Here is a 16076-nt window from a genome sequence, read left to right as displayed (position 1 = left end):
AGTTTTACTGTGTGTATTGCGTTTTTTTCTACATTGGCTAGAAGTATAAGGGAGGGTTGAGATTGAAGACCCATTGGTTGCCTTCGGGTGTTGTCTGCTCTTCGGTCGGGTTGTTGTCTCTTTGACGAATTCCCCATTTCAATTCTCAATTTGATTGTACTCAAACATATCAAAAATCATGTCAGATAGGTACGAAGTAAGTGGGTTTTTTTTTTTTTTTTTTTTTTATCTCAACCATATTACCTTTTTCAAAGATTTATCGACTAACTTCACACTAATGTACACAATATCCTTTTTTGTTTTTCATTGAAAAGGTTGTCCATATGAAGTTAATGAACACTATTAAATACAAAAAAGTATTGAATGAACACTTTACTTTAGGTACATAACTTTTCCGGTCTGGTGCGCATGTCCGTGGAATGTTTGGGTTTTGAGAAAAAAGCAAAGCTCTAGAAGTTGATTTTCTTATTCTGCAAATAATTCTTGAGGCTTAAATGCCGAGGATTTATCTTTGAATATTTAACCTAAAAGTAGGTCAAACTTATGCATTGAAATCTTTCTTGAATATTCCACAATCACATTAGAAACCAGTTGTTTACATTGGACACCATCTTTCTCTCTCTTTTTTATCACGTTTTATACAAATTGAAAATAAAGATATAGATGACATGAGCAGTTCTCTGCTTTATATGAGGATTTAGATAACAAGAAATTCTAATGTTGAATGAAGTGAATTGTGTTTTATATATTTAATATTCATTTAAATAATATGGCTATGCAGATAACATGTTACAACATGTAACTGACAATGAACTGATGGCAAGCTAGGCTGGTACCATAGAGTATACACTTATATTCCTTTTTCTTTCTTTATCATCTGCCAAGTTATGAAATTTTATCATAACATGAGGCAGGCATTACCTGTGAAAGGGGTCAAAGTCTGTTTGAATTATATTTTTTAATTCAAATATATTTCAACTTCAACATCGGGTCTCACTAATTAGCGTCAAGAAGCGACAAGAAGAATAAATTTAGCGACAAGAAAACATTTTTTTGTAATAGATATAAAGAAATTTGTATTTAATGTTATATACGAGTAGATATTTTTTATATTATATTGATGACCATTGATAGATGAAGAAATAAAACATTTGTGAGGAAGAAAGAGATTGAGCTTCTTTTTTTTTTTAATTAAATATGAAGAATATGTATAAGATAATGTATGTATTTGTTTTCAGCATAGTCAAAGTATGAATAAACGAATGGAGACATAAGGATTGGGCATAATAGAATATAATCTTTTGATTCATTTGTTTAATGCTATGCTCTAACTGTAATCTTGTTATGTCAATGCGATGCTTTATTTGTAGAACTCAACTCTCAGCCACGCTTTGTCATCTTTACTATGTAAGAGTTTTTCCAGACCCCACGACGAGGACGTGGTTCTACCTTGGGTCCATTTTTTTTAAAATTTTTTTTAATTTTTAAAAACATGAAATATTATTTCCTTTTTAACAGTATAATTCATTGTTCTTGATAGGAACAACATTAGATGTGGCTTCACCCTAAGGTAATAACAGTACACACAATGTGGATAATCAAATGAGATTAACAAGGCGCGTGTCCCTTGTTTTATTGTTACAATAACATCCAATTAACACCTTCAACTTTGTACACGCGTCAGACTATACAATTACACGCCCAGAATATGCAATCATTGTAAATAGTGAAGACCTGTTGGAAACTCAAGATTGTTATTAATTTCCTTTAATCTTCAATCAATATGCATAAACATGATAAATTATCGTTTAATGAGGCAATACACACAATAAAATGATCAAAATATTCACATTTTAATTTTCTTGCACCCATAATTCATTTTAAGGTATTATATATTGTACAAAAAGAGTTTTAAAAAACAAATTATAAGATAAATAATATGTTCTTAAACACAAGGAAAAGTAATCTCATAATACAACAGGGTAAATGTAATACTGGCTGTTATACATATTAAATGATAAAATATTATGTAAATAAATGTTTCAATTTTTTTCTATCAATATTAACTTTCTTGTCGCTAAAATTGTTTTCTTTTGCATATTCTTTTAATATTTATTTGGAATAAGTTATTTTAATTAAAAAAAATATGTTTTCTTGTCGCTAAATAGTTTCTTGTCGCTTCTTGTTGCTAAAATAATTCTTCTTGACGCTTCTTGTCGCCAATTAGTGAGACCGTCAAAATCTGTAAAAAAAGAAACGAAAAAACACCATAGTTTCCGATTTTGATCCAGTGGAAAAGGGTTTTAGTTACGATAATTTTAGTTAATGTAATTTTCAATGTAAACAAAGAAACACTTTCATCAGGTATTATTTTTCATATGGAAGAACTATAAAAAGTGAATTTGTCATTTTGATTTTTCCTATATTTTAATTACTATACTGGTAAATATATAATTTGCTTAAAAGCTCATGACAAATGAGACAGGAAGAAAGAGTGAGATTTCTGCGCTAATGAGGGAAAATAAAGAAGTTAATGATTTTGAGTTCATTACTCGATTATATTTTGCTGATTTTCTACTGTAATCATCGTCACATAATGTTACATCTTTGTACAGGCAATTCAGAATATACCAAGTCCAAATATTTACACGTTTTGGCAGGCTATTTTAATATTTTCTGTGACACCTTTCCACAGCATATAATATATCATAACACTGAACTCATTGACTTAAGCTATTTTTTCGTCTTGACTGTGAGAGGGAATTTTTGAAATATAAGTAAAACTTTGCAAACCTAAAATGATATTTTTTCTAATTTTATCATTTCTTTGAGTGTCTTACATTATTTAATATGTTCTATGTCATTTTCAGTCCCTGGTAGAGCATCATGGGAGATGTAGATATGATTCCCGTGAGAGATCCAGGTGGAGGAAGGCATGATGCAGGTAATATTCAATGTAATTTGTTAAAAACAGCAATTTTTCTTTTTCTCATCTTTTTGTGTATTAGAACATACATGTACCTCACATGCATATAGATGATACAATGTCTACTTTGGAGAGAAAATATATATTTGTAAGTATATAAACCCAATTTGGAAAAGTTTTGTTTTTGAGAAATTTGACAACAATTATGTTTATCGACTCAAGTTTAGATTCCATATATTTCATAGTTTCAAAATAATAAGGTCATGTAAAATATATTGTTATTGTCAGAATTACAAGTTACACTTTATTAATTAAAGGAGCAGAACAGCAAAGAAGAATGGTTGCCAAATGGGACCGGGATACCCTGGAAGACAAATATCTACGTATTTATGAAGAAAACTTGATATTGAAGAAACATGCACGTAAACAAGAAGACAAAATTAAAAAGTAAGATACACTGTTCAATTTAGTTTTAAGTAAGAAATAATTAGTTCAACTGCTTCAGAATGGCTGAACATAATTTTAAACAGGATCTTGGTCCTTTTATCATCCTTATTTTAATGTGATACTATAATTTCAAGAAGTTAGATGCTATGTAGAATTCTTTGTTGTGAAGGAAACATCTAGGGAGAAAACTATCTGACTGACATGATGTACTTTTGCACCTCCTAAATATGTATAACATTTCTTTATTGGAATGATTTTTTGGGGGTTAACATAGGCATGATATGGATTTTGACATCTGCACACTAACTACAATGTACAGTCAAGACACTACATCTTCTAATTCACACATCAAATTTTAGAAGAAAAAACAATTACATGATCATCACCATTGTGCACCTTTTTGTCTTCATCTTAATTATGTTTGGTTTCACATGCCACCTTGCTCTCAATACAATTATGAAAATATAATTCATCCATTTGTCTCTTTCAGAATGGCCACAAAATTGCTACGATTAGTAAATGACAAGAAGAAGGACATAGACAAAGAGCATGTTGGAGGTACACATTCATGTTTATTTAAGTCTTGAAGTTTCTTGTTGCTTGTCTTTCCTTGTCCTTGACATATATTATCATTTGTAATTTACAGATATGAGATTCAAATTGCTGATTTACACTTTCAAAAGTGGTTGTTATTTTCCTTGGGAAATGGGAAATTAAGAATGCAACATTTCAAATAGTATTTTTAAAGAAATAAATTAGGAACAGTTGCTTTTCTACTGATACCAAAATTCCTTCTGTATACATGAGGGTCTGGATGGAGTTTACAGAATAGAGAATAATGAGCCAAATAAAAGATTAGAGAAAAGGAGACAAAAGAAATAAAAGAATAGAGAAAAAGAGGCAAAAGGAATAAAAGAAAAGAATAAAACTTTTGTAATTGGCAAAAAATGTTAATAGGAAAAATAAAGACCCCATCAAAGCCTCACACTCAATATATTGAAAGAAACATACCTTTAATATCAGGTTTTGTAGCATATAAATCCAGATGATATTGATATTATTATCTTTTGTCATGTATGTTTGAAATATATTATGTTATCTCATTGTTTTCACCTTAGGAAAAACATCAGGAATGAACATAGAAGTAGCAGAAAAGATGGAAGAATTTAAAGAAAGAATCATGAAATTAGAAAAACAGAATCATCAGCTGAATGAAAAAGTAAAAATTTAGTAATAATAACATAAGTATATACTCTATGGAGACTATGGTAGCAGTAATTTTTACTCCAATTCGAATTATTGATCTCGCAAAATTTAACAATTGAATCTGTAATGATTTAAATGATGTGTTTTGTAGAAACATAATTGGACATTAAACGATAAAAAAAACTTAATTAATTTCTTTATAGCTATCTTCTAAGTTATGTAGATGTTTAAGTTTGTTGAAACTGTTTTTGTTAACTGTGCAAATTATATTTCTGGCACTGATGAGATTTTTCATCGTCATTTTTATCTCTGAAATGTAAACGCAACTGATTATGACATTTTTTCCTTTACAGTTAATGTTGGCAAAACAACAGTTATCAGCAGCCAGTAAGAGACCTTCACATTATACACATGTTGGATCTAGAATCAATACAGTGAGTCTTAAACTTATAATTTTAATTTTATAAATTTTGTTTGTGAAGCTACACCTAGTTATCATGAAGAATTCACTGTATAATTTAAAGTCTATATTCTTTACTTGTGACCTAAACCTAGTTATCATAAAGACCACACTGTGCACTCTTTTGAAAAGGTCTACATCTTGTGTTCATATTGTAACCTCATACTTTTGTTACTCTATCACCAGTGGCACATAATTTTGAAAATGTTCAGTCAAGATTAACTTAGCAAATAATAGTCCAGAATTCATACAGTTAATATTAAACATAGAAAATAGAGCTGAAACAGTTAAAAAAAATCTCAATTTCTGAATAGAATAGCTTCAACGTAGCAGCTTCAGCCTGTTGAAGCCATATTATTTATGCATATCAACAGATTTTTGTTTTAAAACAAATGCAAAAACACATAGTTAATAGGGCCGGTGATGACTCATAGCTTTATTGAAATGTGATTGTAATTGCCTGTTGTGTAAATATTTACAAGCAAAACTATTCAATATTATTAATTGAGCATATTTTCAAACTTAAAGCACACTTTTACACATTTCTCATAGATCTAAAAAAAGGTTAATAATTCAACCAAGAAATTGTATTTTATAAATTATTACCATCTGATTTAAGGGAATAGCTAAGACACAGCATGCACCACCAGAAGACACAAGAATTGCTAAGAACAGAAGAGTTATCGGTCCTTATGAAACTGCCCCTCACAGGTATGTATTCTTTAAAGTTGGTTGGAACCATAACATACATGTAAATAAACTCATCATACCAGGACTAAATTTAGTATATACGCCAGACGCGCATTTCGTCTACAAAAGACTCATCAGTGACGCTGGAATCCAAAAAAGTTAAAAAGGCCAAATAAAGTTTTAAGTTGAAGAGCATTGAGGACCAAAATTCCGAAAAATTTTGCCAAATACAGCTGAGGTAATCTATGCCTGAGGTAGAAAAGCCTTAGTATTTCAAAAATTTCAAAAAATTTAAATAAGATCACAGGTATCTTGAGAATATTTTAAGTAAAGACCATGCTGACTCATTTCTGCCTCAAAACTTTTCAATATCTGTTTTTTCAGCTGCATAAGATAGAAATCAACCTTATGTGCATGTACAAGATTTTGGAACATTCAACTAGGAAGTATAAGATGAATTTTGGTCTATTTTGTAGGGTCATATATAAAATTATTGGATAAACAGTAACTTTAGACTTTGCATAAAGATTTATCAACCTCAAATAAGTTAACAGATGTATTGATACTCATTTGCAATATATCGATTTCTATTAGTTGCAGCTCACTTGTTTAAAAAGATAACATTTCAATTGATAAATAATTAAAATAATAATATCAAATAATCACCATTGATTATATTGTTTTGCAGGAAGACTGTTTCTAGTCCTACATTCCAGAAATATGGACATAATCAGTTGGATAACCTCAGACTAGATAACCGTCAGAAGTAAGAACTTATTAAAATGGCAATTATAATTGCTATCATATTCAAATGTACTTGCTATTGAGTAACTTGATTGTAATTGTAATACCAAATACGAAATTTTGATTCAAAATTAAAATCTCACTCCACATAACATTTGTGACCTCTCACCATCATTCAGTAGTTTTCCAATTATCTATTTCAGCAAGATTCAAATGGACATAAATGAACAAATCTCAGGCTTTCTCCACCAAAAAAAAAACCCTGGTCGCCACCAAGTAGTCTAAATGCGGTGCTTAAAAGTGGTGTTAAAACACCAAAAATCAAAAATCAATTTATTTGAGCAAGATTCAAATGGACATGAATGAGCTAGTCAAGAGTGGTCCTCACTTCCACCACATTCTATTATAGTACTTTATTATAGAACCATGTCCATCAATATTATGAATTTCAATATCATCTGGTTTTAGAGAAATTGAATTTAGCACAAAATATCTTTATTCTTAATCACACAAAAAAGTATAAAAAAAACCAATAAAAATACATGTTATTTATTGTATTAGAATTGAAGATGTGAATGTAACAAAACCCGGCAAAAAGCTTCTTAGCATATGCAGTGTTCATATCCAAGTTTTGTGGTTATCAATTACTATTTTGGTGGTTGCTTTGTGTAATTTACAATCTGGCACAAAAAATTAGACTTTGAAATTTTCTTATAGATAACAAAAACTGGTAAATTGCTTCATACAAGGAATATGACTTTGATTGTTATACCAACATTTGTTAGAGTATGCAAACTGGAGAAGACGGTATCATTTCAGAATTCATAAAGAAACTAATTATCCATTCTTCTATTAAAGGGATGATATTATTGCTCAATTACAAGAACAGAATGAAATATGTGAACAAGAACTTGAAGAATTCAAACAGCGGGTTGGTTTCATTAAATTACATCATTGATTATATAAAAATAAAGAGATCTTGAAGGCTTGCCAATAAGACAACTATTCACCAAAGTTCAAATGATGTGGAGGAAAGCAGTTAAAGGCAACTGTATTGCCTCCAACAATGAGAAAAATTCATACGATTTTGTTGGCTATAAAAGGCCCCGACATAATTTAAAACATTTCAATTGAGAAAACCACTGGCCTAATTTATAACAAAACAATTTACGAAAAACAAATATGGCAGACATGAACAAACGCCAATCACTGAGCTACAATGTCTGTTGGAAACAGTGATTAAGATATTTTGTAAATATTCACTGAAAAAAATGTTTTAGAAAGGCTAAATGAGTCGATAAGGTGTGGATATTCAATTTTAAGTCTCTTCTTTATTATTACAGAAATCAATTCAATTCCTATAAATGAAAATGTATAGACATTTGCATGCCTTGAGAGGGTTTATATACATATATTAAAAACCCAGAATTCTTTTATAATCATGTTATGTCTTTCTTTTAAGATGAAGTTACAAGAGGCAGGCTATGAAGAGGATCTTGTCAAGATAAAACATCAAATAACAGCAGAGCATAGGTATTAATTATATAAAAAGTTTCAACATTAATTTTATTATGAATACACTGACTATGGATAGAAAGGGGAGATAATTAAAACTTGTATCACAGCATATAAAAATATTCTTTGGTATGTACATGCCAAAAATTGTATAAAGTTTATTAATGCAGTCCATGATTTGTTTGATCAAGGTGCCAATATTTTTTCAAGTCTGATATATTATTAATGTGATTTTAGTAGCTGCATCAATTATTGCAACAGTATTTCAAAAATTTAGAATAATTGAATTCCAGGTCCACAGTTCAGGAGAATATAGATATGATAAAGGTGCAAAGAGAAGTCAAAGAAAAGTCTACTAGGTTGATGGAACTGAATGAAAAATATGCTCTCCTGGAATCTGTAAGTATATTTGTATGCCCTGCTGTAGCGTAGGGTGCATTAAGTTTTACCCTTGTCTGTGTATGTCCCAAAAAAATGGTTTCCATTCTCTAACTTAAGCTTACCTCAACCAAATGTTACTACACTTATACATTATGCATATTACCACAAAACACAGATCAAATTTTGGTGGTGTCACTTTCAATTTTCTTTAGTTTCCAACCTTTATTAAGTACTACAACACACCCGCGAAATCGCAGGCATATACAGGTTGTAAACTGTTGTAGGATGAATTTTTGTAAAAGATATTATGACTGGAGAATTTCATATAAGGTATCAAAAGCCCTCTCCCTTTTTTCCAAAGTCCGTTATGTGTTTCCTTTCTGTTAAATTCAATTATTTTTTCGTGTTTTTGGCATTATACCACAATTATTCTTCCCCTTTGCTACAATGCATTTTTAGGTAAAAGTCAAATTAAATTAAAAAATTTGCACTGCTTTAAACATGAAATAAATGAAACTGCTTATAGACCATTATTATTCTAATGAAATGTGCTTCTAGGACAATCCATCAGTGCTTTTCCTTTTGAGAGCCCTTTTAACATGCCAAAGGTAGGATTTAAATCTCGTAAAAATGACTAAGGCTCATTTGAGGGGTGGTCTGAGGGGCCCTGATCCCGAAATCCCGGGCTTAAAAACATGAAATCCCGAGGTGCGTATTTTAACGAAATTCATATCCCGACATCCTGAAATTAATAAAAAAAAATATTCCTGCATCCCGTAAAGATCAATCCCAAAATCCCGAGCTTGATAACACCCGATCCCAACGTCCCGAATAAGTCCTGCCTCCCTCTAATCTCTACCCTACTTTCATTTTGGCCATATCACTAATTCTCTTTCAACAATAAATTTGTATGTCCCATTTATGGGAATTATGTTTTCTAGTCTGTTCGTACATTCGTTCGTCCGTCCTTCTGTCTGGCTTCAGGTTTAAGTTTTCACTTTCAACAATAAATGTTTATGCCCCATTTATGGGAATAATGTTTTCTAGTCTGTTCGTCCGTTCGTTCATCCGTCCGTCTGTCCGGCTTCAGGTTAAAGTTTTTGTCGAGGTAGTTTTTGGTGAAGTTGAAGTCCAACCAACTCGAAACTTAGTAAATATGTTCCCTATGATATGATCTTTCTAATTTTAATGCCAAATTAGAGATTTTACCCCATTTCACGGTCCACTAAACATAGTAAATGATAGTGCCGATGTGGCATCCGTATACTATGGACACATTCTTGTTTCCACATGTTTTTGATTATTTCAATATATATGCAACTGGTATGACCCCTTACATAGTAATTTCAGAAAAAAGTAGACAGAATACAGAGAGTCTCTGTATATTATAGTAGTATAATCGCAGTTTACAGGTGGATAAAAGCGAAAACATAATTGTCTCTAAGGAGGTATAATAGTTGTGGTTGTTGCGATCTAAAAAGCATGATATGGAGAACGCTCTGATTGGCTAATTTATTTTTCATTTTTGTAATTTATCATACGATTGGTTGTTCTTGTGCATGTTTAAAACCGGAAGTCTTATCTATGACTAAAAGTCAGTCTGATAATGGAAACAATATCCGGACCAGACTTGGGGTCAACTACATTGGAATGTAATTAATTAAATTACACATTACATTGCAAAAATGGTCAATTACACTAATTACACATTACACAGTTTTTGAAATGTAATTAATTAAATTACAATTACTTTACTAAAGTAATTAATTAAATTACACATTACATTTCATCATAATATTTGTTAACCAATATTATACATGTATGTATAATGTATGTGTAAAATATTCATGTAAACATAGTTTAATGGTTGCATTTGATAATCATGAGTAATTTTAATGTTTTGTCATTTAGTCTGCATCTCTCTGGTCTGTACACTTTGACAGCCTTTCTCGAAAGTATTTCTATAGGAGCTAATGTGGCATATATCGCTTGATAAGAACATGGAGGTATCATACTTCCATATTCAGTAGATGTGTTGATAGAAGAGGAAATTAGTTCCTATTAACTTGCCAATACATTAAGGGGTATTTTGACATCTTAGAAGTTAAGTTATTTAAATAAAACATAGCATGAATAAAGAAATTAAAAATAAAAAAAATAAAAATCACTTAATAATTATTAAAAGGTATGCTTGTCACAACATTGAAAATAATTTTTAGTACAAACAATGTATATAATGTCTATATACATGATATATCTTAGCAATATTTTGCTAATTAGATAAAACACATGTAATAGTGGCATTGCCCCTGGACATTTTAATCTGATTAATTTCTGTTTGTTTTTACAGCTGTTAATTTTTATCTCTATAATCCTTCTGTGTATACCAATTTGACAAAATGATTGTGTGCAGTAAATTTAAATTCAAAATGAACTCTCAAAGATTTTTCACACATTTTTTTGTTTTTGTTTTACATGGTGATTTATTACTTTTCAATCTATTAAGTTAAAGACCTTTCTTAAAAACATATGTATTTTTTCAAATCATAAAACTATTCAGAAAAAAATTCTGTTGGTCAAATAAGTAACATAAAAACTTTAGAATAAATTACAGAAAGTATGTGATATCAATATTTGAAAAATAAATATAATTTTACAATTTATATTATTAAATATAAATCCTTATCATTAACACCAAAAAAGTACATGTAATTGAAATGTAATTCCAAAGTAATTGAGCATTACATGCTTTTTTCATTGTAATTAATTAAATTACCATTACAAGTAATTAAAAAAATGCTCAATTACACATTACATTCAATTACTTGGAAAATTGTAATGCATTACACTTAATTACCATTATATTTTCAATTACCCCATCCCTGATCCGGACACATATTTTGTCGTTTTTCTCCCAAAATAACTCAATCTGAATAATCATAAGAATGGATGACAAATGCGACTATGCATGATACCGAAAGAAGACAGAGGCATGGTGATTAATTTATTGTGGAAGGAAGAGAAGCGACACTCAAAATGAGGTCTTCTCGTTTAATAGTATAGATATGCAATTGGAGGCATTATATGTGTCCCATGTACATATATCTCATTTATAATTTTGTACTTTTGTAAATGTTTAAAGCTGACGATTTCAAAATTCATACTCTCTTAAGTTTGATAATCTTTAAATAATATTTGTTCACAATTTGATGAATTTAATATTTTTTCAACAGAACTTGTCGACAGTAAAACATGGCCATGACAGCATGTTAATGGAGATGGAAAGATTAAACATGCAGCTAAAGGAAGAACAAAATAGAGTATTGACCTTACAGAATGAACTGAAGTTTGGTACAGCTAATAACCGAAAACTAATAGAGGTGAGTACTGATGTTATAGATTAAACTAAAGTTTGGTACAGTGATAACGGAAAACTAATAGATGTCAGTATTGACCTTACAGAGTGAACTGAAGTTTGGTACAGCTAATAACCGAAAACTAATAGAGGTGAGTACTGATGTTACAGAATGAAAGAAAGTTTGGTACAGCTCAAAACCAAAAACTAAAAGGAGATGAGTATTGATCTGGCATGCATGTTAGCAACTTAAATTATATACATGCTATATCCAAAAGCCTAACAAGGTGATTAATTGATATGGACCTGGAGTTATCTTGAGTCTGAAATTTCTATCCTTTATCTGTTTGGCTTTAACAGATATTACCATCAGATATTCACCTACCTTCTTTTTACTTTATCATCTTAAATTACCATTCAAACCATACCTAATAGAAATTTCATAGAAAAGTGTAGCTTAATGTGTTTCTAACATTGCTTTTGACGCTTGTCATGAGTTTCAGTTGGAATTTCCAGGGAATATTCCTCTCAAAACACAGCTTCAGAAAACAAAACTTTTGAATGCAATGATTGGTAGTATTGACGGTTGTTGTTTGCCTAATGCCAAGTGGCAATAGTTTTGTAATATAAAGGGAGACAATCAAGTGAAGTATTGGTCTTTGAAAATAAACTTGCTTGGAATAAAGGAAAACAGGTACATGTGCCAGGGTCACTTTAGCCTAACAACATGAACTGAGTATTTTGGTGATGTTTTAAATCAAGTTAAGATTAATCTCAACATCTGAATAAAATCATGAAATTTATCTATTTACCCGATACAATTGCTTAATATCAAAGGATTTATTTAGCATTTCTTAAACTGAGACTTTTCATAATAACAATTTTACACTTGTAGCTTCAAGAACAGACTTCATGCCTAGAAAAGGAGAACCAGATATTAAAGGAAGCTAATGAGAAATTTGTTAACAGGTAAGGTAGTTACTGTACAATTTTGTAATCATATGATATTTTATTAATTTAGATAAAACTTATGTTAAGAGGCACAAATAAAAATATACAAACTTAAATGCATAAGAAAACAGTAGGGGAGCTTTACATTGATTTCTTATTTAATTACTCTGAAACATTGAGCCACAGAAAAAAATCCAAATTAGTGGACATCAGAAATTAATGAATGATTTAAGAACAAAATATTTATAAAATAATGTGTTCATATTATTTGTCATGTGCAAATTATCATTGTATTAATTTTACAGTGCTTTTGATTTGGAGAGAGAAAGAGAATGGAGACAGAGAGAAAATGCATTGAAAGTACAGATAGCTCAACTAGAGGCAACACTAAAGGCTGATCTGGGAGAAAAGGGTGGCATCCTAGATAAACTTGCCAGAGAATCAGGTAAGATTATGATAAAGGCCACATTGTGAATATTAAACCAGTAAAATAATGATATCTTAAAATATACTTGCCAAAAAAATTAAAACATGAAGAACTTTTAGTCTAAATACGGGGACATGAGAAAGTATTATTTAATGAAAACAAAGTGTAGTGATAGACAAAATTATTGGAAAAATTGTATTTTCCATACAGTCATGTGTAATAAAAACATTTGTTAGGTAATTCTGCATTACTTTGATTCAACATTAAATGAATAGCTCTGTAGGACAAATGGAGTGGCTGTCAAACATGGTATATGTATGCATATTAGTGTTTTAAATAAAAATAATGTGGTATATACTGTTAATTAGACAACTATCTATTTAACAAAGACTTAAGAACAATAGTTGTTATCTATATATGATTGTAAATGAGACAACTCTCTTCAAAGATGGAATGACACAGAAATTAACAACTATAGGTCACTGTACAGCCTCCAAAATGAGCAAATCCCACACTGCATAGTCAGCTTTAAAAGGCTCAATATTACTGGGTTACTGACGACATCAAAAGATCGATGTAGGATAAAAAACTTAAAACAAATAGTTTGGGGGGTGAAATTCTGCAAGCTTTGTATATCTAAAAAATTGATTTTTACATATATCCCTATTGGTAAATCAATTTTCCCCAAATTAAGTTAAGGGGGAGGGGGTGGGTGGGGGGGGGGGGGGGGGGGGGGGGGTCAGTGAAAAAACTATGTGAATTAAGTTTTTTATCCTACATTGAACTTTTGATGTCGTCCCTTACTATGTGGTCTGTTATAATTGATAAATATTATTTTATGTTTTTACACTTTACAGATCAGTTTGAGAAGTTACAACAAGATTACAGATCCATGCAGGTAGAACATTACCAGTTAAAGGAAGAGTATGATGATCTCAAGGAGAAGATGAGATTCTTTACTAAGGTCAGATTTTAAAATTGGATCAAAAAAGTTCTGTTGAGTGTTTGATTTTGGGCAGTTTACATGTTAACTTTTACAAAGCTGAAAAAGGTTTTCCTTTTTTTTTCACTGTTTTCTTGTCCCTGATGCATGTGAATTTTTTTTTACACTAATAAAAAACTCAACTGCTGAACTTTGGCCTCGAATTTAAGAAATATGCATAATTTTTTAATCTATGACCAACAAAAATTAAAGTAGCGTTTTTCTGCAGGAAAAATCCTAAAGGGGCACTAACTACGAGATATATATAAAAAATCTTCAATCATTAATGAAAGTGAAGTAGTGAAATAAGAATTTGCTTTTATCAGCTAAAATGGTTCAATTTTGTCAAATTAAGCTAATAAACATTGATAATGACTTATTCACTTGCAAGTGAATAATTTGACCTCATTAAATCCGTATTCATGTGAACTCTAATTTAACCCAGTAGAAAGAGATAGAATAACGTATGCATTGTCCATGTATGGTTATTTAAAGGAAAAGAATGCCAACATTGAAAGTGAAACTAGGTAAATAATTTGATTAACTGATTCAATCCACTCAAAATCATTCTTACAAAGGTAAAAATGACGATCAACATAAATTTTTTAATCTACAATACAAAATTTACCGTACCTATAAAAATACAATTACACGAGTTGCTCAATCTATTCTTATCTATGTTTATGTTTACATTGCTTATATGGTCGTAGAAGGTCAACTCGATAGTTAATTAGATGGTGTCTTGGCTAAAATTCACACGAAACGAAGCTGAGACCATATCCTGTAAATTGTTTATTTTATACTTTTGATAGTTTGGAAAAATGTTTTACATTGTTATAAATAAAATATGAGAATTTGAGTCAAATCGGTGAACATGAATTTGGCAGCTAGTGCCCCTTTAAAGATGAATTTATGGGGAAAATTTATTTTTTAGTTAACCTGAAAAAAGCTTATCAATTTTAAAAATTTCCAAATTTAGTCTAATGCATTTCTGTCACTGGTATAACCAATGGAGAGGAGTGTTATTTTCAAGTCTTTATTTATTAATATTTTGTGTCTTTAAAAAATTAAAAGGTACTACATAAATTTAAATTTGATATTTTTTTTATAACAGCACAATTTCATTTATGACCAATTAGGTCTGGGTGCTTGATCAATCATCTTATTTAAAAAACCCTGCTATAATCAGAATAAAACTTAACTTTAATCAAAGAATGCGTAAATTGTGCAATTACGTTTCATGTAAAGTCTTTATGATTTTCTTCTCAAGAATAAATCTAGAAATGAGGGTATAAATATGAGTGTTTTAAGTCCAAACATTTAAAAAAAAAAAACACACATATTACCATTTTTTATATGAATATTAATTATTACAGGAGAGTGCCATAGATTTTAGTGAAATTGAAGAAGCTTTGGTGCTAGTTAAACAGAAGAAACAGAAAGCTATTCCAGATCCTGACTTCCTACAGAAAGTGGACGTAGAAGTATCCAAAGGTTAGGTTCAGACACATTTGTCCTTAAATGTAGTCTTATCTGTAAACATTTTTCATTCTCTAAATAAGAATGTCTTATTTAAGAATGATTTTCCTAATGGAATATTAACTGAAAAAATAAAAAAAATAACAAATATTGTGAAATGTTTTGTCAGAACTTTTTAAAAGATGTACATTATAAAATATTAAAAAAAAATGATTCCAAATCTATTTATTTTTATTTACTTTGTTAATTTCTCAGTTGTTACATATGTAAAGTTAGAGCAGCAAAAGTTTTTATCTTGTGAAAATAATCAGGGGGTTTGAAGTTTTTTTATTTGTCACATCAGTTCACATCAAGAAAACAGTTGTATTTAACTCTGATAACTAATTACTTGTAGATGAGCATAAACAGTTGTTAGAAATACAGGCAGAGTATGCTGAGACTGTCCATGAGTTAGAGAAGACAAGGAATCTATTGGTTATACAACATAAGATAAACAAAGATTACCAACATGAG

The 16076-nt window shown here is 30.1% G+C and overlaps 1 protein-coding gene across 13 annotated transcripts in view; it reads left to right on the top strand.

Moving 5' to 3' along the window:
* The first annotated feature begins 369 nt into the window (after positions 1 to 369).
* The window catches only part of LOC139525474 (protein fantom-like), a 41012-nt gene continuing 25305 nt past the window's right edge, over positions 370 to 16076 (top strand). For 4 of the 13 annotated variants that reach the window (XM_071320833.1, XM_071320834.1, XM_071320829.1 and 1 more), the window contains exons 1-17: positions 370 to 530; positions 2871 to 2944; positions 3244 to 3373; positions 3864 to 3931; positions 4492 to 4592; positions 4933 to 5013; positions 5659 to 5750; positions 6418 to 6495; positions 7332 to 7404; positions 7936 to 8006; positions 8282 to 8387; positions 11603 to 11749; positions 12620 to 12693; positions 12981 to 13120; positions 13960 to 14066; positions 15461 to 15578; positions 15958 to 16076. In XM_071320833.1, the coding sequence (XP_071176934.1) occupies positions 2887 to 2944; positions 3244 to 3373; positions 3864 to 3931; positions 4492 to 4592; positions 4933 to 5013; positions 5659 to 5750; positions 6418 to 6495; positions 7332 to 7404; positions 7936 to 8006; positions 8282 to 8387; positions 11603 to 11749; positions 12620 to 12693; positions 12981 to 13120; positions 13960 to 14066; positions 15461 to 15578; positions 15958 to 16076 (1563 nt within the window). In that variant the 5' untranslated portion in view covers positions 370 to 530; positions 2871 to 2886. The remainder of the gene's footprint in view (positions 531 to 2870; positions 2945 to 3243; positions 3374 to 3863; positions 3932 to 4491; positions 4593 to 4932; positions 5014 to 5658; positions 5751 to 6417; positions 6496 to 7331; positions 7405 to 7935; positions 8007 to 8281; positions 8388 to 11602; positions 11750 to 12619; positions 12694 to 12980; positions 13121 to 13959; positions 14067 to 15460; positions 15579 to 15957) is intronic. The other 9 variants (XM_071320839.1, XM_071320838.1, XM_071320836.1 and 6 more) reach the window with 4 other exon arrangements.

The sequence above is a fragment of the Mytilus edulis genome, chromosome 5 (genome assembly GCF_963676685.1).
Source record: "Mytilus edulis chromosome 5, xbMytEdul2.2, whole genome shotgun sequence".
In the NCBI taxonomy this organism is placed as follows: domain Eukaryota; kingdom Metazoa; phylum Mollusca; class Bivalvia; order Mytilida; family Mytilidae; genus Mytilus; species Mytilus edulis.
The sequence above is the reverse complement of the archived record's forward strand: the minus strand, read 5'-3'. Positions and strand labels throughout refer to the sequence as shown.